Below are 26,386 nucleotides of genomic sequence, written 5' to 3'. Positions count from 1 at the left end.
GGCCCACCTGAAGGTGGCGGACCAGGTCAGGTTAAGAAAGGGATGGGTAGGACAGGTATTCCACTCGGGACTGGACGCGAAGAATAGAGGGGTGGCAATATTAGTGGGAAAGCGGGTGTCATTTGAGGCCAAGACTATCGTAGCGGATAATGGAGGGAGATATGTAATGGTGAGCGGTAGGCTGCAGGGGGCGTGGGTGGTGTTGGTAAACGTGTACACCCCGAACTGGGATGATGCAGGATTCATGAAGCGCATGTTGGGGCGCATTCCGGACCTGGAGAAAGGAGGCCTGATAATGGGAGGGGACTTCAATACAGTGTTGGATCCAGCACTGGACCGCTCCAAATCAAGGACTGGAAAGAGGCCGGCGGCGGCCAAGGTACTTAGGGGGTTTATGGATCAGATGGGGGGAGTGGACCCATGGCGGTTTGCAAGGCCGCAGGCCAGGGAATTTTCTTTCTTTTCCCATGTACACAAAGCCTACTCCCAGATAGATTTTTGTGTTCTGGGCAGGGCGCTCATCCCGAGGGTGGAGGGGACGGAGTATTCGGCCATAGCCGTTTCGGACCATGCCCCGCATAGGGTGGAACTGGAGCTGGGAGAGGAGGGGGACCAACGCCCGCTGTGGCGGCTGGATGTGGGACTGCTGGCGGACGAGGTGGTATGTGGGAAGGTGAGGGGGTGTATCGAAAGGTACTTGGAGGCCAACGACAACGGGGAGGTGCGGGTAGGGGTGGTATGGGAGGCGTTGAAGGCGGTGGTCAGGGGAGAGCTAATCTCCATTAGGGCTCACAGGAAGAAGACAGAAAGCATGGAAAGGGAGAGGTTAGTGGGGGAGATTTTGAGAGTGGACAGGAGATACGCAGAGGCCCTGGAGGAAAGATTACTTGGGGAAAGACGATGGCTCCAGACGGAGTTTGACCTGTTGACCACAGGGGAGGCGGAGACACAGTGGAGGAAAGCGCAGGGGGCGACCTATGAGTATGGGGAAAAGGCTAGTCGGATGCTAGCACACCAGCTCCGTAAAAGGAAGGCAGCGAGGGAAACAGGGGGAGTCAAAGATGGAAGGGGAGCCACGGTTCGGAGTGCAACGAAAATAAACGAGGCATTTAAGGCCTTCTATGAAGAGCTGTACAGATCCCAGCCCCCAACGGGGGAAGAGGGTATGAGACGATTCCTAGACCAGCTGAGATTCCCGAGGGTAGAGGAGCAAGAAGTCGCTGGTTTGGGGGCACCAATTGGGTTGGAGGAGCTGAGCAAGGGTTTGGGGAGTGTGCAGGCGGGGAAGGCCCCAGGACCGGACGGGTTCCCGGTGGAGTTCTACAGGAAGTACATAGACCTGTTGGCCCCGCTACTAGTGAGGACCTTTAATGAGGCAAGAGAGGAGGGGATCCTACCTCCGAAAATGTCGGAAGCGACAATTTCTTTGATCCTAAAGCGGGACAAGGACCCACTGCAATGTGGATCGTACAGGCCGATCTCGCTCCTTAATGTGGATGCAAAGTTGCTGGCAAATGTGCTGGCCACGAGGATCGAGGACTGTGTTCCGGGGGTGATTCACGAGGACCACACAGGATTTGTAAAGGGTAGGCAGCTAAACACCAATGTGCGGCGGCTCTTAAACGTGATAATGATGCCATCGGTGGAGGGAGAAGCGGAGATAGTAGCAGCTATGGCCGCGGAGAAGGCCTTTGACCGAGTAGAGTGGGAGTACCTCTGGGAGGTGCTGCGTAGGTTTGGGTTCGGGGGAGGGTTTATCAGTTGGGTTAAGCTCCCTTACAGAGCCCCGGTGGCAAGTGTAGTGACGAACCGGCGGAGGTCGGAGTATTTTCGGCTGTACCGAGGAACAAGGCAGGGGTGCCCCCTGTTGTTCGCATTGGCGATCGAACCATTGGCCATGTCATTGAGGGAGTCTAATAAATGGAGGGGGGTGGTCTGAGGGGGGAGAAGAGCATCGGGTGTCGCTATATGCGGATGACCTGTTGCTGTACGTGGCGGATCCAATGGAGGGGATGGTGGAGGTCATGCAGACTCTAAGGGAGTTCGGGGAGTTTTGGGGCTATAAGCTCAATGTAGGGAAGAGTGAGCTCTTTGTATTACAGGCAGGGGACCAAGAAAGAGGGATAGGGGACCTACCGCTGAGGAGGGCGGAGGGGAGCTTTCGGTATCTGGAGATCCAGATAGCCAGGAGTTGGGGGGCCCTACGTGAACTGAATCCGACGAGGTTGGTGGAGCAAATGGAGGAGGATTTTAAAAGATGGGACATGCTACCGCTCTCGCTGCCGGGTAGAGTGCAATCGGTCAAAATGGTGGTCCTTCCGAGGTTTTTGTTTGTGTTTCAGTGCCTTCCCATCGTGATCACGAAGGCCTTTTTTAAGAGAGTAGGCAGGAGTATTATGGGGTTTGTGTAGGCGAATAAGACCCCGAGGGTAAGGAGAGGGTTCCTGGAACGCAGTAGGGAACGAGGAGGGTTGGTGCTGCCAAACCTGGGGAGCTACTACTGGGCAGCAAATGTGTCGATGATCCGCAAGTGGGTTATGGAGGGAGAGGGGGTGGCATGGAAGAGGATGGAGATGGCGTCCTGCAAAGAAACGAGTCTGGGGCGTTGGTGACGGCACCGCTGCCGCTCTCGCCGACAAAGTATACCACGAGCCCGGTGGTGGCAGCAACGCTAAGGATCTGGGGCCAGTGGAGATGGCACAGGGGTGCAATGGGAGCATCGGTGTAGTCCCCGATCAGGGGTAACCATCGGTTTGTCCCGGGGAAGATGGACGGGGGGTTCCAGAGCTGGCATCGGGCGGGGATCAGAAGAATGGGTGACCTGTTCATTGACGGAACGTTTGCGAACCTAGGGGCACTGGAGGAGAAGTTTGAGTTACCCCCGGGAAATGCCTTTAGATATATGCAGGTGAGGGCTTTTGTGAGGCGACAGGTGAGGGAATTCCCGTTGCTCCCGGCACATTAAATTCAAGACAGGGTGATCTCGGGCGCATGGGTCGGGGAGGGCAAGGTGTTGTCAATATGATGCCCTGGGTAGGGTTAATTCCTCCTCCTCGTGTGCCAGGCTCAGCCTGATACAATTTAAGGTGGTACACAGAGCTCACTTGACGGGAGCGAGGTTGAGCAGGTTCTTTGGGGTAGAGGACAGATGTGGAAGGTGCTCATGGGAGCCCGGCGAACCATGTCCATATGTTTTGGTCATGCCCGGCACTGCAGGGGTTCTGGAGAGGAGTGGCAGGAGCAATATCTCAGGTGGTGAAAGTCTGGGTCAAGCCAAGCTGGGGGCTAGCAATATTCGGAGTAGTGGACGAACCGGGAGTGCAGGAGGCGAAAGAGGCCGGAATTCTGGCCTTTGCGTCCCTAGTAGCCCGGCGAAGGATCTTGCTAATGTGGAAGGAGGCGAAGCCCCCCAGCGTGGAGGCCTGGATAAACGATATGGCTGGGTTCATAAAGTTGGAGAGGATTAAGTTCGCCTTGAGAGGGTCTGCGCAGGTGTTCTACAGGCGGTGGCAACCGTTCCTAGACTATCTCACGGAGCGTTAGAGGAAGGTCGGTCAGCAGCAGCAGCAACCTGGGGGGGGGGGGGGGGGGGGGCGGGGGGGGAGAGAAGGGGATGTCCGGGGAGGGGGAGCTGCCTGGCGGGGTGGATGAGCAAGAAATATTATGAAGAGTCGGGAAACTGGCACGTACGGGAGAGAGCCAGTGTACTAAGCTATGTAAATGTACAATTTTGCCATGTATATATCTTGCTCCGCGTGATTTCTTGTTTATTTCTTTTTGTTACGGGGGGGGGGGTTATTGTTTGTAAGGGAGAAAAATTGTGTTAAAAACTTTAATAAATATATATATATATTTCTTTTTAAAAAGGCGGCCTGGGCGGGCTCCGGGGTCCTGGGGGGTGGCCCATCTGGCCCCGGGGGGTGCCTCCACGGTGGCCTGGCCCGGGATCGGGGCCCACCGTTCCGCGGGCGGGCCTGTGCCGTGGGTGCACTCTATTCCTTCCGCCTTCGCCCCGGTCTCCACCATGGTGGAGGCGGAAGAGATTCCCTCCACTGCGCATGGATGCCGTGAGCAGCCGCTAACGCTCCCGCGCATGCGCCGCCCGGCTATGTCATTTCCGCGCCAGCTGGCGGGGTACCAAAGGCGGAAGTCAGTCCAGCGCGGGCCTAGCTCCTTAAGGTTAGGGCTCGGCCCCCCAAGATGCGGAGGATTCCGCACCTTTGGGGCGGCGCGATGCCGGACTGATTCGCGCCGTTTTTGCCGCCGGTCGGGGGACATCGCGCCGATACCGGAAAATTTTGCCCCAGGTCCTAATAGGATTGTTATATTTGGGAGAGTTTAATTAGTAAAAGTCTAACTGCTGCATAGTTTAAGCAGGGACAGAAATTGAACAGCAGACTGAAGGCAGTCTCACTTCAAGTAGAACTCATAGACAGGAGAGCGTCCATCGCTGTTGCTTACGGGGAAACAAATACTGTGGACTAGGCTGGGAAGGCCCTATTCAGTAACAACTCCCAGTAGCCAGAAGACTATAAAAAGATTTTTTCACTGATGGCAACTCCACTGCGGCAGTCACATACACTCTACCCAGGCTGCACCAAATACGATATATCTGAAATTCCTACATTCGTCACTACATCAGCAGAGTTAGTCAACAGAACAATCAAGCTCATGATAATATCTACCCCAATGAAGCATTCCAAAAAGACATCTTGGTCCAACCCAAAGGTTCTGCCATGCAAACTCCTACAAGTGCAAAGCCAGACTAGTGGGTAGACAGAGCCTACAGGCTATGTGTAATTTGTCCACCATTGGCACAATAGCCAATACCGGCTAGCCTGTAGTAAGCAATACATTTGATACCAGCAGACAGTAAAGGCGCCAATGCAGAAAGCAAAGGCCAACACAAGTTATTTGACATTGTGAGAAGTCACAACCTGAGGCCAGACACGTGCAGCATTCCATTCAACCAGGAGCGCAGTGTATCAAACAGAGTGAAGACAAGGTCCATAAAATGTCCAGCCAAGCTGAGGAAGAGGATGACCAGATCATCGAAGTGTGCATTCGGCACGGTGAACATCAAATAATGCATTGACACAATGGTACCAACTGAAGCCTTTGCTACCATCCAGATTAAAAGCCTATAGATGCAGGGTCAGCATAAGCCATTTGCAAAACTGGATACCCGTGCAAATAATCATATACTATGCACACTGAAAACTATCTACCCACAGAAGTGGAAATGATGATTTAATTAACCCATGCAAAACTCACCGCCTACAATGGCCCAGGAATTCAATCCCTGGGAACCTACGAAAGCTAACCCCAGATATTTTATATTGTGGACACCGCGAATCCAGTGATTGCAGGTCTACTGGTATGCAAGAACCTGTCCTTGGTCACCATCCATGGTATTATGAAGAGAACAACGGGAACGGCAGACAATAAGGATCACTATCAGACACTGTTTATACTGGGAGAAGATCACCGAACACTGTAACACAGATCATCAGCCAAGAGGCTACACAACACTGTTTGACCCAAATATGTATATCCCTTCCGAGCCTGCAAACTTCATAATGTAGAACCAACGTGGAATTACTATCTAGCAAATAAGTGTGGACAAACCTCCGCAGTCATTACTCACTGATACTCTCAAGAGATTATGATGTATTATTCAAAAAGCAAGGGAAAGATGAAAGATGCCCATCACCGGCATGCGGGAAATGGATCACCTAAACTGAACATCAGACAGAAAGTTTGAATAAAACACCCAATTGATGGTACGTGGAATGCAGCAGAAATCCTAAGTATCCGAATAATCCTCTTGTGAGTTGAACAAAGTCTAAAATGCAACATAACAAAGCACCCCTGACCAGCAGTCTGAAAATATACAGCAGTTGGCAGCAAATATCACTGTAACTAAGTCTGGATAGATAAGCAAAGCAGCAATGCGCTTCAGATTTGTAAATGTATTGTTTTGTATGATGGTATAATGATTATTTTGACATAATGTTAGTTTTTTTGCTTTCACATAAACAGTTTGATTCTTTAAAGGTAGATTTTTAGTTTAGAAAAAGGGGGATGTTGTGATATAATGTCCAAATACCTTTAAGGAATCATATCTTGAACTACTATCAATCAATTCTACATCAATAAGATGCGATGTATTAATCCCGTGATTTACAGGCAGTCGGCAAGTAGCAGGACCAGGAGTAAAATGTGTGCATAGCCGTATTCTAGTGAACATTATCTGTATATGTTCTTATAAAGAACCAACATTATTGTTTCACCAACACTTGTGTATGATTGGTACATATACTTTGAAAAATAATAACGAGTGCAATCGCTGACCCACAGCTGACACTATAAAAGAATTGCTATATTTTCAATGACGTAGTTAACAATGTCATGAATGTGAGGTTTTATCAGATGTTTATGTTTTAAACTGTTTCCTTTAATTCAATGTAAAATGGGATAGTGGAGAAGGACGTGTAACCTCCAACAAGTTTTGCTGAGCAATAAGCCCATGTGACCTCGTGGCCATGGACAGGGGCCCAGATCAGGTCCTACTGAAAGCAAGTACCAATTCTTAGCACCTGGAGATAAAGAAAAAGGCAGACAGCTTTACTACTACCAGACTAATGGACTTGGGACCCTGAATATGGAGGTACGAGTCCCAGCAAACCAGCAGCTGTTGTGAACAACAGAGTTAAAGGCTATTTTTTGTTAATACCAGGCAGGTTGCTGGTGGGAGCTCATACTCCGAGTTGAAGAGATGGGACCTGTGGAGATTTAAGAATGCTAGAAGATTCACCTTGTCGTGTCTGTGAGTAGGTGTCACAGGATCGGACCGGACTGCCGGAAGTCAGTTTGGAGATTTTCAGAAGCCTGAGAGAAATAACTTCTGGCAAACACTGGATGTTATGGCTCAGTGAAACAGGAGAAGTGAGCCTATTGGAAGCAGGGAGCAATTTTGGACTGGTTCCTGAAAATACTACAGGTGGGGTTCACCGACCCCGGGCCGGGCCGGCGAATCACCGGGGGGGGGGGGGGGCGCGATCCACGCAACTCCGGTCCGCCGATTCTCCGGTGACCGGAAAACCGGCGCCATTGGCGACGCTCTATGCGCCCCCCCCCCCCGCCGATTCTCCACGTGGGATGGGCCGAGTGGCCGCCGAGATAGGCCTAGTCCCGCTGGCGCCATTCACGTGTGGTCCTACCCGCCGGGACCTCGGTGTTCATCCTGCGGGCGGCGGCCTGGTGGGGCCGGCGGGGAGAAGGCTACTCATGCCCCTGTCCTGAAGCCGGTATCGGCAGCTGGAGCTGTGTGAGTCGCTCCAGTGCCGTGCCGGCCCCCTGTGTGGTGCAGGATCGTTGCTCCTAGGGGCCTACTGACGCCGTCATAAAACGCAACGGCATTTACGACGGCATCAACACTTAGCCTCAGGATCAGAGAATCCAGCCGTACAATTCTGCGGGGAATATCGTATTATGTATAAACACAGCATTTTGAATCATGTTAGGAAGTTAAAGGGGAGTTATTTTTTCAATAGTTTAGCATATTAGCTTCCTAATAGTCATAGTTTGGATGATCGTGATTTTAGTTTGTTGCAGTAAAAGTGTTAAAACATGAAATCTGGTCATGTTATCCTGTTGTGCAGCCACTACGAATTGAAATTGCATTTTCAAAGTTACAGGGATCATTACAATATCAATTCAATAAATAATTGTGTGCGCATTCAGTCTGTTTCCTGGACATCATTAGAGTAAGCTGGAGAGTCAGTGGGTTACACAATGTCAGTATCTTTGAATGGTCTCTAAAATAGAAATTATTCTAAATTTATCAATCTCAGCAACGAATTCTTCAAAATACTTCTGCAAACCTTGCCAGACGGTAGTGAAATAAAGAACACCAGCATTATTTGCTATCGCTGAGTCAATTTCGGGACTTTAAAATCTCAAAATGTTCGAAACATTTGGATAAAAAGGCTGGTGTGTGTAATCAGCAGATAATAGCATTTGCATATCACCGCTGGAAGGGATCAAGGCAAAGTGGGAGGAAGAGTTGGGAGAGGGATTCTGGTGTGAGGTACTCCAGAGGATGAACGCCTTCACCTCGTGTGCAAGGTTGGGGCTGATACAGCTGAAGGTGGTATATCGAGCACACCTTACAAGGGTGAGGATGAGCCGGCTCTTTGAGGGGGTACAAGATGTGTGTGAACGTTGCGGGGGGGGGGGGTGGCGCAAACCACATTCATATGTTCTGGTCCTGTCCAAAGCTGGAGGATTACTGGGAGGAGGTTTTGAGGTTAATCTCTAAAGTGGTGCACGTGAAACTGGACCCGGGCCCTTGGGAGGCCATATTCGGGGTGTCGGACCAGCCGGGGTGGGAAACGGGTGCGGAGGCAGATGTTGTAGCCTTCGCCTCGTTGATAGCCTGAAGGTAGATCCTGTTAGGGTGGAGATCAACCTCTCCACCCTGTGCCCTGGCATGGCGGGGGGACCTGTTGGAATTTTTGACACTTGAGAAGGTCAAATTTGAACTGAGGGGAAGGATGGAGGGGTTCTACAACTCATGGGCATTACTCATTATGCACTTTCGAGAATTGGATCACATTGGACATTGGAGGTGGGGGGGGGGGGGGGGGGGGGGGGGTTGTATGCGTTAATGGTGACTATGGGTGATTCCTGATTCCTTTTTGTCATTTGTTTATGTTAACATGCGGGCTAATGTTTGGGGGTTTGGTGGGAGGATGGGATAGTTGTTCTTGATATGGGGTTTGACATTACATTTGTTACTGATTATTGTTTATTGTTAGGTGTAAATCTGAGAGAAAATGTGAAAAAGGAGATTAAAAATATATATTTAAAAAAGATATATATTTTCATATGTTGACTAGTGTCACTCCATAACGTTATGAAAACACACCAGCCTGGCAATGCTACAGTGGGCTGCTTATTTCATTTTTACCACACATGCTGTTGTTTGTTAAACCAATAAAGAGCAGGAATTAAGGTGCGAGTCACTGGATTCAATCAATATGTCATTCGAGGTGCATCATCAGAAATCCTAGAGACAAGAAGTGAAAATGAAGGGAATATAATACTTCTGCTCTTACCTCAACACTCTTTCCATTTTTTTGTGTTTCTGTGCAATCTCTTCGTGGAGAGCCTCTCCGTTCTCTGGGCCTGCTTTCGATATCTTCTTTTCTGACCGCTCAACAATTTCTTCCTTCCATACTTGGCTTTTCTGCAATTTTTGTTTTTAAAAATAAAGACAAGGGGTTGAAACATCATTGAAATGTTGTGTAGATTTAGCTTTGATTAATTTTTGTTAGATTTAGTGTCCTTGAAACAATATCCGCCAATCACAGATCGTTAATGCCAGACCCCTGGCAAAACATTGCAAGGGCATGGTTTATTTTGCTTACTTCCAAGTAGCAAAGACAACTATCGGGCAAGGTGCTGTTACTTCATCAAGAATGTATTAGCAGGACACTCTCAGTCTCAAAGGAAAGTATTCCTTAAAGATAAATAACCTCCAGTATTAATGAGTGTCAACCTTTTACAGTTTCTAGATTGGTACAATGTTGTATCCCGCTTAGAAAACTGTTACAATGCCCAATATAGTCCTGCTTGTCTATAAATGCAAAGTGACTGAGGGGCCATCCTAACTCCTGACATCAGGTCGGCTATCTGATTCGCATCAGTACCTTGTTTTTAGTGTTAGATCATTGACACCATATCCTTCCTCTCATAACATTAAAAATTAACTGTTCTGGGAGTGCAACACTGCACATGTTTGATGTGAGCTCATTGTAACTCTGAGCTGACCATACAGTTCAAGCACGCCAGCTGCGCACTTCACTGTGCAGATATTGGTCACAAGTAGTGATATGATGGTATTCTTAGATGACGTTTTCTGAATATCGAGCTTATTAAAGTAAAAGCAAGGCTGCAGAACATTATTGATAGAATATTTGGTTTAACAATAAAATGTGTATATTTTCATAATCTTTATCATTATTGTACACAAATCATTGAGTTTTACCTTCAACCTTCCCCTTGTATACTCACTAATCTTCTTTATTTGTTCCATAATATGTATCGAAACACAGCTTACATAAGCAAACAAATTCTAAAAGCAAAATCTAAAAACTTAGCTGATGTTTAGAACTCTTGTTTCATAGTAAGAAGGTCATGGGTTTCAAAAGCGATATTTCAGAATTTAAACTGACACTTCAGTGTTGTCCTGTCAAAGTGCTACACTGTCAGAAGTGTTGCCCTTGGGGAAGGTATTAAACAGAAGCCATAAATTGTGATTATGATAATTAAGCAACACTAAAATCAAAAAGCTGATTGAATCAAGAAGGCGCATTCAGAAACAGAACCTAATAAAGGAGATTGTAGAATAAAGACGTACTCACTAGAAGGTTCTTTGTCCCCATAAAAGTACAGCCTTTACCACTACCCCAGGGATTACTTGTCACCTCTGTGCTGAGAGGAGTGGAAACGATGAGGATGGGCATGGGGAATGGAGAGTTTGCTGGGCCCCACCTCCTTGTCACAATTTCTGTACTCTTGTGATTTTCTTATTGGATTAAAATTATGTTGCACCAGATAAGTGACCCTCCTACTGTACTAAAGTAGTCTGCCCTAAGGGTTTTCATGATGTGGAGATGCTGGCGTTGGACTGGGGTGAGCACAGTCTTACAACATCAGGTTAAAGTCCAACAGGTTTATTTCGAATTCTGAGGAAGGAGCAGTGCTCCGAAAGCTAGTGATTCGAAACAAACCTGTTGGACTTTAACCTGGTGTTGTAAGACTTCTTGCGTGGAAGATTGAAATCATTGGAATATATCTAGACTGACAATAATGATGTTGAGTTTAACTGATAAGCATCTGTGAACATTGATGGAATAAAACTGCTGCTCATTTCTTTTCAGAAAGGGAGAAATTAGACTTCAGCAACATCAAAAGTGAAATTGTGTTTTTAAACTCGTGTTCTAAATGTGTTATTCAACAACATTCAACTAAAAATGTGAAGGAGGTTGGAAAATAAGAGCTAAGTGTATAATGTACCAAGTCACCATCGGTTGATTTGTTTCTCGTAAGGTTCCCAAGGTCCATAATTATTTATTTTAAGATTACTTCTTCTTGCAGTTATGAGCACATTTTCACTGGCGTCTAATATTTCTGCTGCTTGTTCCAGCAGAGCTCCAATTTTATGCTCTATTGATCTCCCATTCTCTCGGCCGCTCTCTGGCGATGATCCTGCCAGCAAGTTCAATTCCCTTCATTAAAAACAATATATTCAGAATGATCTTTTTAGATAAAAAGAAGAAACGTGCATTTATATTAAACCTTATCCCATCCTTAGGCCAAGTGAATCATGGCCAAGAAATTATGCTTGAAGTCATTGCTGTTTTGCTGGTAAAGGCAGCAACCAATTGCATACATCAAGATCCCACAATCCTTTCAACTGTTCTTGGCTGTGGAAGGGACATTGGCCCGGATACAGGAAGAACCCTCCTGGTCTTTGTCACAGTGCCGTAGGATCTTTCTCAGCAGTCGGGGCGAGAAGGCCTTGGTTTAATATCTCATCCTAAAGGCTGCATGAATGACACGGCGGCACTCCTTCAGTACGGCACTGGAGTATCAGCCTAGATTAGGTTTTCAAGTCCTGGAGTGGGACGTGAACCTGCAATCTTCTGACTTAGCGGTGGGAGTGCTAGCAACTGAGCCGAGTGGACCTACGGAAGCATTGCAACAAAAGGTTTACGGGTTCAAATTAAGGTTTACAGAAAGCGGAAAGGTTTGTAACAAAATAAGTTTTATAAAAAAATAGAGACATCCTTAATCAGAGCTTCTGCAAATTTTCTAGAAGAAAATGCACCGCTCAGGGTTTTATCCAGCTCAACTAAATACAGAAAGTAAATAAATATATGAATTAAGAGTAAGGAAATTATGCTGCAATTGCACTGTGCTTTAGTGAGCCCACTCCGGCACAATTTTAGTCTCCTTACCTAAGGGAAGAATATAAGGCCACTGAATTGATTCCTGGGAGGAGAGGGATGCCCTATGGTGAGAGCATAGGAATCTCATGGGGAAGAGAACACCTTGGAGGGCGAGAAGAGTTTTGCAAGAATGGTTCCAGAGATGAGTAACTTCAGTTATTAGGATATATTGGAGGGGATGGGACTGCTCCCTTTGGCGAGAATGAGGCTGAGAAGATATTTGATAGAGATGTTCAAAATCTGCATATAGAGGTTGGAGGTAGAAATTGTTCCGGCTCATAAAATGATCAAGGACAAGAGGGCATAGATTTAAAGTGATTTGCAAAAGAAGAAAATGCAATGTGAGAAAAAACTTCTTCACACAGCGACTGGTTCGGGTCTCGAATGAACTGCCTGGAACAGTGGAAGAGGCAGGTTCAATCAAGGCATTCAAGATGATTATTTGAATAGAAACAATGTGCAAGGGTATGGGGAAAAGGCAGTAGAATGGAACTAAGTCATAATGATCATTTGGAGAGTTGCTGCAGACACAATGTGCTAAGTAGTCTCCTTTTGCACTGTAATAATTCTGTGTAGAACTGAAATGCTGGCGCAGGCCTGCAGGGCCGAATAGCCTGTTTCTATGGTGTAAAATTCCATGTCATTCTTTGTAACTTGGAAAATGACTTGCATAATAAAGGGAACTACTGACTCCTGAATCTAAGGCGGAGCTCCAAACCATGAGGGTAGGCCTCAGACTAAAAGTGGAATTTTCTAAGTTTGCGTGAAATAAAACATTGTTCTTAATTGCTGTCTTTCCATTATTGAGGTTTTGAATCATTCCAATAGATTTTTAAATTAAGTTTATCGACAGCCGGGGCAGCATGACGGCGCAGTGGTTAGCACTGCGGCCTCACGGAGCCGAGGTCTCCCATTCGATCCCGGTTCTGGGTCACTGTCTGTGTGGAGTTTGCACATTCTCCCTGTGTTTGCGTGGGTTTGGCCCCCCGCAATCCCAAAAAATATGCAGGTTAGGTGGATTAGCCACACTAAATTGGCCCTTGGAAAAAAAAAATGAATTGGGTACCCCAAATTTTTTTTTTTTTTTAATTTTTAAGTTTATAGACAGCCCATCTACAGTTTCCTGTTGGCGAGCTAGCTAGCTGCCTGACATCTTTCGCATCACTCTTCCCAAAACACTATTGCTGATATCTTCACACCAAATGCAGACACATTGTAATTGTAATCTTATACGTAAAATGTACTTTCTCATAATCTCTCTCTCTAGTGGGCAGCACGGTAGCATTGTGGATAGCACAATTGCTTCACAGCTTCAGGGTCCCAGGTTCGATTCCGGCTTGGGTCACTGTCTGTGCGGAGTCTGCACATCCTCCCCGTGTGTGCGTGGATTTCCTCCGGGTGCCCCGGTTTCCTCCCACAGTCCAAAGATGTGCAGGTTAGGTGGATTGGCCATGATAAATTGCCCTTAGTGTTGGGTGGGGTTGCTGGGTTATGGGGATAGGGTGGAAGTGTTGACCTTGGGTAGGGTGCTCTTTCCAAGAGCCGGTGCAGACTCAATGGGCTGAATGGCCTCCTTCTGCACTGTAAATTCTATGATAATCCTGCTAACATTGATTCCGATCCCATGTTCTAGCCTAGTGCAAGAAGAATTAGTATTGACAAACCGTTCACCTGTGCTGGGGGTCTCTGCAGAGTCCAGTTCTCTTCTCACCAAGTGCCTTCTCATACACGGTGAAGATGGAATAACAATCAATAGCAACACCCCAACTATCTTCTTACCTTCCTCGATCCCGGGCCCCAGAGGCTCTAACAACCTAACTGCAGACTCAGCTGAGATTAGCTCCTCAATGGTCTAGTAGGGGAAAGCATTATAGCCATCTGGGCCAAAACAGAATAGATCCGACTCCTGTGTTTAGCTGATCTTATTTAGTAAGAAATCTACTTTGTGGTTCCCCAAGTTCAGACTGCCTAGGGACAGAGATGTGTCATGGGTGATAGTGAATGGGCAGCCCATTTTTCACCCAGCCCAGCTTTATGTCCAACGCTGCAGCTTGCTAATTTGTAGTCCCCAGTCTTACAATGCCTCCCCAGGTGAATGTTTCTACCCCACAGCTTCAACTTTGAGAGAAACCCGTCAAAATTCCAAAGCAGTCTTTAAATAAAATGATGTATTACAATTACAATGAATTCTCCTCCAGCACCAGCATTGCTCTTCTGTCCTGGAGCTCAGTTTGAAACTCATCCAGACAGACTGGATAAACATTCCTCTCACCCTTGCCCATTAATGGTTATAAGTGAATTGAGTTCTTTAACATTAATCTAATCGGCAGAAGACATGAGTCTGTGGACAAACTATCCAGAGTATGGCACTGAATATGGAAGCGTGCAGAGAACGGAAATATGCGCAGCCACTAACAAAGATCAGGCTGAAGCGTCGAGGCAAAGTTACAGGAATAAAATTGACTGCAGATTATTTCAGAGTCGATGTGTTGAGTTCATAGATACTTCAAAATTAAACAGCAAGCAGTTAACTAACTGAAAACAGATTGAAGTAAACTTTCCTGGTCCTGTGCCAGTGGGGGTTGGGAGGGGCCATTCGGCTCATCTTGTCCATGCCAACCCAGGTGACTTTTCTAATCCATCTTCTCTGCTTCCGCCATCGACTAAGGGAGCAAATTCCAGACACCCACCACCCTCTGCGAAAAAGGTTTTTCATGTCCCCTCTAATCCGGCTGCGGGTAGTGGGGGTGGGGGGAAGAAACACTACGTTGTCTGGGTGCAGCACACCGAGCAAAAAAGATGAAGGAAGTATACCCACTAGCTAGACACGATGGGCCAAATGGCCTCCTTCTGCACTGTAAATTCTATGATTGCTATGATAGCTTAGAAGGTGAAAAACTGAATGGCCTGTATTACAGATGTAGGGACTTCCCTGTGCAATTGTCCTTCATACACTCCACCAAGTGATCCAACTCACTCAGACACAGGAATCGGCACACCTGCCCTATCTTTATACCTGCACACGAGTTAAAATATAAATAAAATGATGCAGTAAGGACATGGGAGTTGAGGGAAAAAGATTAAAGTAATGGTTGACATTTTATTTGTAGAGATGCTCATTTTACTTTACCTTTTCAATTTGATATGGTTTTTCAATATTTTCTTCTACAATCTTCTCTTTTGCCATCACCTCCTCTTCTGGCTCTGGTTCTGGCTCTGGTTCTGGCTCTGGTTCTGGCTCTGGTTCTGGTTCTGGCTCTAGCTCAGCTTCTGGTTCTGGCTCAGGCTCTGGTTCCAGCTCTTGCCGCCACTTGTTCCGCTGGTTGTTTGCCTCCTCCTCCTCCCTCTCATTTCTACGGATTTCTTTTGAGGTATCTTGAGTTTCCTCTTTCGCTGTTATATCAATTTCCTGTTGACGCTCCATGGTCTCTTGAAGACGTTTCTGGCGTCGCTCCTCTCGTTTCTGCAGTCGCTCTGCAATATCATTGTCTTCATCCATCGTGATTTGAGTTCTCGAAACCTTGGTTTCTTCATCCAATGCACTGTGATGGAAGAGGATTTATTGTTATCATATTTTTATTACACACTTATGCTCATATTATTTCAAAGGACAAATATTACTTTTAGAAGTACCCCCACAATTTCTTAAATGTTTTCAGTGGACCAAACTCCACACTGGAATATTACCCTTTCAGTGAAAGTTTCTCACTGAGCCAATGCTGCTGCACCAATATGTAAAATTTAAAGGGTCATAACCTAATTAAATATGTTTTGAAAGCCATTTCAAACAAGTATCCTCCTTACTCCACGCATTAACCTCCATATCAACCTCCACCTCACCCATTTAACCTTTTCGTTGCAAAATCCTTTCCTGCTTCAGAGGATGAAGTGAAGCAAATTCAAAATTTGGTGGAAAATGCTGCAAAATCGGTGAGCCTGGTCACCCAAAGTTGATGCTTTGAGGGTGAAGAACCCTGCAATGACCTTGTCTCCCTCCATAAGGGTCTCACATACTTTTAGGCCTCAACCTCGGTCTTTACAGAAAATGGTACCGTTCCTTTTTTGCGCTGCTTCGTCCCTCTTTAAAAATTCCTGCCAGAGTTCTAGGGGCCTTACAGTAATGGACTCCCTCTTTTTGTGAGAAGGATCCTGTCATAAGTCTGTTCCGCACGGCAAATAAACCCAAACCCAGAAAAAAATGGGTCAGGGTTGCAGTGAAATCACAGCTTTGAGCGGAAATCCCACAAAGCCATTACCCTGCGAGGAACAGGAAAATGCACACTACTTCACCAACTTCACAATTTATCTCTATGAGTGACTGTCTCCCTTGATCGCAGTACCTTATTAAGCAGTTATCAGTGATAATAATTGAAAGGTGACCAAAACCAGCGACCATAAATATAAAACAGTCACCAAAAAAATCCAATGAAGAACTCAGGAGAAACTTCTTTATTGAGAAAATGGTGAGACAAGTTGGACTTGCTCTGGAGCAGTTAGGCTAAATGGCATAGGTGCATTTACGGAGGAGCTAGATAGGGACATTAAGGAGAAAGGAATAGAAGGATAAACTGAGAGAGAGCACAGAAGGGGGCCATTCGGCTCATCTTGTCCATGCCAACCCAGGTAACTTTTCTAATCCATCTTCTCTGCTTCCACCATCGACTAAGGGAGCAAATTCCAGACACCCACCACCCTCTGCGAAAAAGGTTTTTCATGACCCCTCTAATCCTTCTGCTACTTAGCTTGAATCTATGAGCCCTGGTTCTTGGACTCTCTGCCAAAGAAGGAAACAGGGGCGGGATTCTCCGACGCCCCGCGATCCGACGCCGGCTGCCGAATTCTCCGGCGCCGGTTTTCGGGCAGTGGCGGGGATCACGCCGCGCCGGTCGGAGGCCGCTGGCAGCAGCCCCCCGGCAATTCTCCGGGTCTCGATGGGCCGAGCGGCCACCCGTTTTTGGCCAGTCCCGCCGGCGTGAAATAGACATGGTCCATCCCGGCGGGACCTGGCTTGGAGGGCGGCTAGCGGAGTCCTCGGGGGGGGGGGGGGGGGAGATCAGGCCCCGGGGGGTCCCCCACTGTGGCCTGGCCCACGATCGGAGCCCACCGATCTGCGGGTGGGCCTGTGCCGTGGGGGCACTCTTTCTCTCTACGCCGGCCTCTGTAAGGGTCCGCCATAGCCGGCGTGGAGAAGAAACCCCCTGCGCATGTGCTGGAAACACGCCGGCGGTTCTGCGAATGCGCCAACTCGCGCTGGCCCACGGCGGCCCTTCGGCGCCGGTTGGCGCAGCACCAACCCTGCCGGCGCCAGCCTAGCCCCCGGAAGTGCAGAGGATTCCGCCACGTCCGGGCGGCCCGACGCCAGAGTGGTTTGCGCCGCTCTTGGCGCCGGCATCGGGCCGTCCCAATAATTGCGTGAGAATCCCGGCCCAAGTTCCTCCTGCCTGCTCTATCTCTACCCTTCACAATTTTGTACACCTCAATCATGGAACAGAGAAAGGAAAACAACCCCAACCTCTCCAATCTCTCATCTTAGCTTCAATTCTCCAGCCCTGGCAACATTCTTTCTCGAGCAATTACAAGCCTCCTGTAATGTGGTGACCAGAACTGCGCACACTACTCCAGTTGTGGCCTCACCAGTGTCTTGTACAGTTCCATCATTATATCCTTACTTTTGTATTCTATTCTTCTACAAATGAAAGAGAGCATTCCATATGCCTTCTTTACAATCTTATCTACCTGTACAGCTACCTTTAGGGACCTGTGCATTTACGTGCCAAGATCTCTCACTTCATCCATCCTTTTCAGTATATTTGCATTTATTGTGTATTCCCTTTTACTGTTTTGACCTCCCTAAATGCATTACCTCACACTTATCAGAGTTGAACTCCATCTGACACTTGCCTGCCTACTCCACCAACCCATCTGTAACATTTTGGAATTTACAGCTATCCTCTATAATATACAGTACATGGCTGACTTTTGTGAGGAGATTCTTGGAAAGCACAAACATCGGCACAGTACTGCTGCGACTGGGTGGAAATGGAGACGCCAAGTGAAAAAAAATGGCCTTGACGCTGTGCTGCCAGAAATCCTACACTCGTTTCTGCTTTCCCCAATTTTTCTGTGGGTGGGGCACCAGCGCGGGCCTCAAGCTTGCACCTATTAAGAGGCCAATTAACATGGTGTGGACTTATTAATAATGTGTCTCCTGAGGCTCCCCTGGGACATCATGATTCCCTGTGGTGCAGTGGCAGGCTTCGGCACAAATCCTCCCCCTCAAGACAACCAGTAGCCTCAATGGCCTTAACTAATTTCCCACCAGAGAGAGGTTTTGACACAAAAACAGACCTAGCTCCCATTTCACAACTATAAGGGAAAATCCAATCCAGGTGTTCCAAAACTGTTTCTGTATTACAAATTCAATGTAACTCTTTGTGATGATTTGACAGTCCAAGCTTACTTGATTAACTTTAGTGTCGTTATCTATGCATACAGTACTGAGCCATGATAATAAAGAATCATATTAACGTACGTGGATGTTAATAGATGCCAAGGCTATTGATAACAATGTCAGTAGCATCACTGATACGGGGTCAAACAATTTTGGGGAGTTTTGAAATTGGAAATATGCAAAGCATGCCCTGTAATAAGTTAAATGAGTATTATCATTCTCCGGTGAGATTATGGAGTAGTTCAGAACGGTTTAAAATATATTGTGGACCTGTGGGGTGTGCCAATAGTCATTCCCATCAATTTAGCATTGCATATTTTAAAATCACATGAACAGCAGGGCAAGATTCTCTGTTAGGGGGACTATGGGCTGAATTATTCCGCCCCGCCCACTATAAGATCGCCATGGGCGGGACATGGACCGTGTAAAGGTCCATTGACCATGGGTGTGAATTTCTGTTTGCTGGGCGGACGCGGCCGGAGAAACCCCGCCCTATGTTCTCTCGCCCGAGCTGAATTGCAACTGATTTCCGTTTCCACTGGGAGTGCAGATCAGGGGCGACATTCTCCGACCCCCCGCCGGGTCGGAGAATCGCCGGGGGCTGGCGTGAATCCCGCCCCTGCCGGTTGCCGAAGTCTCCGGCACCGGATATTCGGCGGGGGCGGGAATCGCGCCACGCCAGTTGGCGGGCCCCCCCCGCTCGATTCTCCGGCCCGGATGGGCCGAAGTCCCGCCGATAAATTGCCTGTCCCGCCGGCGTAAATTAAGTTACCAACCTTACCGGCGGGACAAGGCGGCGTGGGTGGGCTCCGGGGTCCTGGGGGGGGGGGGGGGGGGGGCGCGGGGCGATCTGACCCCGGGGGGTGCCCCCACGGTGGTCTGGCCCGTGATCGGGGCCCACCGATCCGTGGGCGGGCCTGTGCCGTGGGGGCACTCTTTCCCGTCCGCCTCCGCCACGGTCTCCACCATGGCGGAGGTGGAAGAGACTCCTCCACTGCGCATGCGTGGGAAACTGTCAGCGGCCGCTGACGCTTCCGTGCATGCGCCGCCCGGAGATGTCATTTCCGCGCCAGCTGGCGGGGCAACAAAGGCCGTTTCCGCCAGCTGGCGGGGCGGAAATTCCTCCGGCATCGGCCTAGCCCCTCAATGTTGGGGCTCGGCCCCCAAAGATGCGGAGCATTCCGCACCTTTGGGGCGGCGCGATGCCCGTCTGATTGGCGCCGTTTTGGGCGCCAGTCGACAGACATCGCGCCGTTTCCGGAGAATTTCGCCCCAGGAAGCAATTCCCAATCCTTCGGCACGCAGATTTATGCGTGGTAAAGACTGCGAGGGAATTCCGAGGGAATCCCGCTATCAGGCCGCCATTTTGAATGGGCGGTCCGATAGCGAGGTCCTGCGACTGGCCATCCCCAACCCTGCATCGCAACTCTGCCCCCCCACCCCAGATTATCTGGTTCCCCCTTTACCCAAGTACAGGGTGACCTGACCTGACCCGCCGCCCCAGCCCCACAGAGCATCCCCCCCCCCCCCCCCCACCAAGACCCCATACATAGCCACTCCCCCCAGAGAACCCTTGCATTGTGCAGGAGGTAGGGGTGTGTGGCCCATGGATGGACTTGGGGGTCAGCCCACCCCAGAAGTTACCCTCTTTGCCCACCCGAGGTCCATCACGCCAGGTACACATTTGTCCATGCCTGTAGTGATTCCTGCCCATGTGATTCCAGCCCAGTGGACCAGAGAATCATGTAGGCCCGGCGGATATGGTGCCCAGTCCGCTAAGTATGACCCATTTGCATCCTCCCGCTGGCAGGGACTGGAGCGACATAAAGGGTCGGTGCCTAGCGCTGACCTCATTTTTTTCACTAACGCGGGATTCTCCGCCTCAACAGGAAGTCCGGCGACATGAGGCGGAGAATCCAGCCCCAATTTCTTGAGGATGGGGTTTCTCTCTCTCATCTGCTGGCATAAAAGTGTGTTGACAGCATTTGCACAGTTTCCTTGGCTCTTCTGCAGACGTTGCAATAGAACTGTAGGAGAACATCTGAGGAAGCTTGTATCGAGTGCATGGCATTGTCTGCTGCCATGATTAAAAGGCTTTTTTCTCTTCTAAGCTCCAGCCAGCCAAGCCAAACTTGTGCTATCTCATGTCCACAAACACTTTCAAAACCTTTTGAAGAAACTTTTCTTTTGGCACGATTGCGAGATGGAATAAAAAGATAGGCTGTCATTCACATTCAACACTCGTTATTTAATGAACCTGCTGATAAAAATGAAAAGAAAGTCAAACCTTTAAAGGCCATTAGCGCCATGAACAGAATTCTGCAGATTTTGTTCAAGAAGCAAATACCAATGACTAATTCTTAGATTAGCTTATTTAGCTGCAGATACAAAACCCATGACAAACTCTCAGAAAATGGGATTGTCCATGCAAAATTACATTTTAACTCCAGGTGGCTTTCCCCACTGCTAAGCTATACAGAGCCAAAATATTGTTCATTACTCAAAATTAAAAGCTGTGTCATCCAGTTAACTTTCAGATTGTCCCTGCTGAGCATTCAGGGGTTGATGAGGTTAAGTGGAATCATACCCATTTATGGTTCGTTGTGAATTAAAATGAATGTTTTCTCAAGAATCTCAGATCAGGTCAGTAGTCGGTCAGGGGTCTATTCAGTGACTTAATATGAAGCCAATGTTTTTTTTAAGTAATACCAACATTCACACATGGATTTGAAGATCAATTCTCTAAATGGGCACAAACTATGCACAAATACCATAGAACCAGTTAATACCAAGTTTGTGGGTCTCACGTGTCTTCCATATATAGGAAGGCTATTATAAATGATCTAATTTCTCTTTATTTTCATTAACAGTGGAACCTTGTGTGTTGAGAGGACATGGCTTGGCTCTGCAAGTTACTATTAAATGAAATTTCTATTTTTAAACACGTGCCAACACATAATTTTGTTAGTACTTGCACCCAAATGAGGGACTCTGCATAATTCTTGGAATCTGAACCCAACCTAGGGTAGACCTGATGTCCTGCCAATATCCATTAATCTTACATGCAAAATATTCCAGTGACCAATATTAAGTTAATCTTAAACTCCTGGGGGCTATAATTCAAAGAACGCCACAAAACAAAAAAATTAGATGTTTTATGAACTGCCACTAAAGAATTGAGAAACTGATCAATACGTTTGAGTCAATCAGATGTCGCCCCAAATGCTGTGCATCTTTCTGGCCTTCTTTGATCACCAACAGCAAACAAGTAACAAGTGGGGTGGCACGGTGGCTAGCACTGGTGCCTCACAGCTCCAGGGAACCGGGTTCAATTCCGGCCTCGGGTGACTGTCTGTGTGGTGTTTGCACTTTCTCCCTGTGTCTGCGTGGGTTTCTTCCGGGTGCTCCGGTTTCCTCCCACAGTCCAAAGATGTGCAGGTTAGGTGGATTGGCCATGATCAATTGCCCCTTCAGTGTCCAAAACGGTTAAGTTGGGTTAATGGGTTGCGGGGATAGGGTGGAGGTGTGGGCTTCAGCAGGGTGTTCTTTCCAAAGACTAGTGCAGGCAGGATGGTCCGAATGGCCTCCTTCTGCATTGTAAATTGTATAAGTAGGTTTGCTTTAAATAGTTTCTTGCAGTACTTCCTGGAGCCTATGGTTTTAATTGTTTTCTATGGTCGTGTAACAATTCGTTTAAAGAAGTTGCTTCTGCAGCAAGGGAAATGTTTAATTCATCCCAATTTCCATTAATGGTCCAGTAGCTATGCATTGGCTCCTTTTGATTTGCCAGGTGGGGGAGTGGAATCTTTGTAATTGATGTTTTCAATGTTTTTGCTGAGTTAACACAAAGTTTAAGAGGCGTCTGTTTTCTGATATTCAGCTGCAATGATATACGCACCCAGCGGTGTATTATACTGTAGACTGGAAGCCAAATGGCAGCTCTAGTCCAGCAGTGCTTCTCTTAAACATCTTTCCCTCCTTTGTCCCAATATGTGTAGCAATGTCTTGAGCTGTTTAGGCTTCATATTTTGGAATGACCTCCCAAAGCCATTATCTTCTCTTCCTTCCTGAACTCTTTGCCCAACCATTCCATAAAACCCCTGTCCTCATCCTCCCGGTCATCCTATTTAAGTCGCACCTTGACTAAACATTTCCTTACTCCTCCTGTGGCTCAGTATCTTCTGATTGTGCGGCTGTGAAGCACTTCAGGACATTCTCCCACGCTACAGGTTTGTTATAGGGCAGATTTCTCTTGTTGTCCATTTCGACTGCACATTGTTTTTGCCCAATAGAGGAGCTCCACGGTGTCTCTCCCCAACAGCTACATTTAAATGTTTAGCCTGCGAAAGCAGGTGTATCTAAAACTCAACCTATTCATGTCACTGTTAATATGTTTCAGTAGGCGGCAGGGAACCACACAAAAATGTTTTGAATCAGGTTTGTTCCACAATGGGAAAACAATCGATGCGGTGCCAAACCCAAGAAGTGGGAGGCTCTCCCCTTCCCCTCTTGAAGTCTCACATTGCTGCGCTCCGTACTTTGTAATTAAACCGTGAGCTGCATTTCTAATACTGATGTTGTGTCCGTGTGCTGCAATTTCACTGTAAAATTAGTGTAAATTGGGCATGAATAAGCATCTAATCAATCCGTTTCGCCAAGCGTTGGACGACAGCTTAACCAGTACAGACTATGTGTGCTGAATGGCCTGTTTTAGTGATGGATATCCTTTGTAACCTCCCTCCCTCCCCATCTCCTTCCTAATTCTTTTCCATTTTAGCAATAGGTTTCAAATTTTGGTTGGTCTGCTTGAACTTCTAAGGTCTGGGTTCTGCTATGAAGTCCTACATCACAGATACATTTAAGAGGAAGCCAGGTAAGCACCTGAGGGGTAAAGAAATAGAAGGACATATTGATTAGACAAATGATGTAAGGGAGAAGAAAGCTTGTGTGGAGCATAAACAGCGACAGAGACGAAATGGTCTGTTTCTCTGTTGCAAATTCTATGTAAAAAGTAATGGCATGATTGCTCCCAAATCAACAACATACTATGAATAATGTACAGTGATTATGAGTAGAATTCAATTACTCGCTGACTTCAATCTAATGATAATCAAATTATTTCAAATGATGGGCAATTCAGCCGCGCCCCATTTCTTGTGCCTTGCATTGCTTGCAAGCCTCGTAACTGGAACAGTGATGCTATAACCCTTTCTCTCTGAGGGTATAACCCTGCTCCCATGTAACGAGACTCCAATCTGGGAACACAGCCCTGCTAAATGTTGTGTTTATGTGAACAGTGCACAAGGTCTGATAAAGGTCAGATGATGTGTTTCATTCCTGAGCATACAGTACATCAAGATGGCTAAGTAGAATTTTTACACATCACATTTCTTTGTTTATAATACAACAGGCCATCAGGACAGTGAAGAACAGTGTTATTAATTTCAATGTCTGCATGAAGTAACATAATTTAAGGTTAATTGCACCAAATCATCCACAAACTGAAAAGTGATTCCAATAACTCTAGCTCCAGTGAAAATCGTTTGAAAGCTTCTCAGATGACGAAGTGAGTACAGTGTACTCAGTAAGTAACTCACACAGAACAGGAAAGTCCCAAGCTTGATTGTCAGCCAGCGGCGAGATAAATTATCTCACCAGGTCAGTGATTTGGCCATCAGATAATGCTCCAGAGATTAGAAAACAGCCTGCTCTCCCACGATCTCTGCTGTAAATGTCTCTGTCTGTGGCGGACAGGATCAAGCTCCGCTGTAAGCATACATCTTTCAATTTAGTAGGCTGTATTCATTGATTATAATGCAGCCTGCTCTATATTGTAGTGACCAAACACAGATTGAGTAACCGCTTTGAAGAAGACCTCAATTCAGTCCACTTGTGTGACCCCCGAGGTTCCACTTGCCCATCATTTTAATTCTCCACCTTGCTCTCATGCTGACCTTAGTCTCTTGCAGTGTTCCACTGAAGCGCAACGAAAGCTCAAATAACAACACCTCACCTCTCGATAAGGTATCAACATTGAGTTCAATACACAAAGCCTACTCCCGGATAGATTTTTTTGTTCTGAGCAGGGCGCTGATCCCGAAAGTGGAGGGAATGGAGTATTCGGCCATAGCCATATCAGACCACGCCCCGCATTGGGTGGAACTGGAGTTGGGAGAGGAGAGGGACCAACGCCCGCTGTGGCGTTTGGATGTGGGATTACTGGCAGATGAGGTGGTGTGCGGGAGGGTACGGGGGTGCATTGAAAGGTATTTGGAGGCCAACGACAATGGGGAGGTGCAGGTGGGGGTAGTATGGGTGGCGCTGAAGGCGGTGGTCAGGGGAGAGTTAATCTCCATCAGGGCTCACAGGGAGGAGAGGGCAGGGAAAGGGAGAGGTTAGTGGGGGAGATCTTAAGGGTGGACAGGAGATATGCAGAGGCCCCTGAAGAGGGACTACTTAGGGAAAGGCGAAGTCTCCAGACGGAATTTGACCTGTTGACCACAGGGAAGGCAGAGGCACAGTGGAGGAAAGCACAGGGGGCGACGTACGAGTATGGGGAGAAGGCGAGCCGGATGCTGGCACATCAGCTCCGTAAGAGGATGGCAGTGAGGGAGATAGGTGGAGTCAAGGATGGCAGGGGAACTACGGTGCGGAGTGCGGTGAAAGTAAATGAGGCATTTAAGGCCTTTTATGAGGAGCTGTACATATCTCAGCCCCCAGTGGGGGAAGAGGGGATGCAACGATTTTTGGATCAACTGAGGTTCCCGAGGGTCGAGGGTGGCTGGTTTGGGGGCGCCAATTGGGTTGGAGGAGCTGATTAAAGGACTGGGGAGCATGCAGGCGGGGAAGGCCCCGGGACCAGATGGGTTCCCGGTTGAGTTTTACAGGAAGTATGCGGACCGGTTAGCCCCGTTGCTGGTGAGGACTTTAAATGAGGCAAGGGAGGGGGGGACCCTGCCCCCGACAATGTCCGGGGCGATGATTTCTTTGATCCTGAAGCGGGACAAGGACCCACTGCAAGGTGGGTCGTATAGGCCGATTTCGCTCCTTAATGTGGACGCTAAGTTGCTGGCAAATGTGCTGGCTACGAGGATTGAGGACTGTGTCACGGGGGTGATTCACGAGGACCAGACGGGATTTGTAAAGGGCAGGCAGCTAAACACCAATGTGCGGAAGCTCCTAAACCTGATTATGATGCCAGCGGTGGAGGGAGAGGCGGAGATAGTGGCAGCCATGGACGCGGAGAAGGCCTTTGACCGAGTGGAGTGGGAGTAGCTCTGGGAAGAGTTGCGGAGGTTTGGGTTTGGGGAGGGTTGAGCATCGTCGGCGATGCTCCTATATAGAGCCCCGGTTACGAGTGTGGTTACGAATCGGCGGAGTATTTTCGGAGTATTTTCGGCTGTATCGAGGGACGAGGCAGGGGTGCCCCCTGTCCCCCCTGTTGTTTGCATTAGCAATTGAGCCTTTGGCAATGGCATTAAGGGAGTCCAGGAAATGGAGGGGAGTGGTCCGAGGGGGAGAGGACCATCGGGTGTCACTGTATGCGGACGACCTGCTGCTGTATGTGGCAGATCCAGTGGAGGGGATGGTGGAGGTCATGCAGATCCTAAGGGAGTTTGGGGACTTCTCGGGCTATAAGCTCAATGGAGGGAAAAGTGAGCTCTTCGTGGTGCATCCAGGGGACCAGGGAAGAGGGATAGACGACCTACCGCTGAGGAGGGCGGAAAGGAGCTTTCGGTACTTGGGGATCCAGGTAGCTAGGAGTTGGGGGGCCCTGCACAAACTTAATTTGAAGCGGCTGGTGGAGCAGATGGAGGAGGACTTCAAACGATGGGATATGTTGCCACTCTCGCTAGCGGGCAGGGTACAGTCGATTAAAATGATGGTCCTCCCGAGGTTTCTTTTTGTGTTCCAG

General features: G+C 47.9%; 1 protein-coding gene across 9 annotated transcripts in view; it reads right to left on the bottom strand.

The window, feature by feature from the left end:
* Nucleotides 1–26,386, bottom strand: part of LOC140388081 (non-muscle caldesmon-like) — a 277,671-nt gene that overhangs the window by 45,753 nt on the left and 205,532 nt on the right. For all 9 annotated transcript variants that reach the window (XR_011934082.1, XM_072471694.1, XM_072471693.1 and 6 more), the window contains 2 exons: nucleotides 15,151–15,562; nucleotides 9,123–9,253 (listed from right to left, as the gene is read on the bottom strand). Coding sequence is in view for 8 of the 9 variants with exons in the window: in XM_072471694.1 (XP_072327795.1) it covers nucleotides 9,123–9,253; nucleotides 15,151–15,562 (543 nt within the window). In the remaining variant the exon portion in view is untranslated. The remainder of the gene's footprint in view (nucleotides 1–9,122; nucleotides 9,254–15,150; nucleotides 15,563–26,386) is intronic.

This window comes from Scyliorhinus torazame, chromosome 13 (genome assembly GCF_047496885.1).
Source record: "Scyliorhinus torazame isolate Kashiwa2021f chromosome 13, sScyTor2.1, whole genome shotgun sequence".
Taxonomy (NCBI): Eukaryota; Metazoa; Chordata; class Chondrichthyes; order Carcharhiniformes; family Scyliorhinidae; genus Scyliorhinus; species Scyliorhinus torazame.
This window is presented reverse-complemented; position numbering and strand designations above follow the sequence as displayed.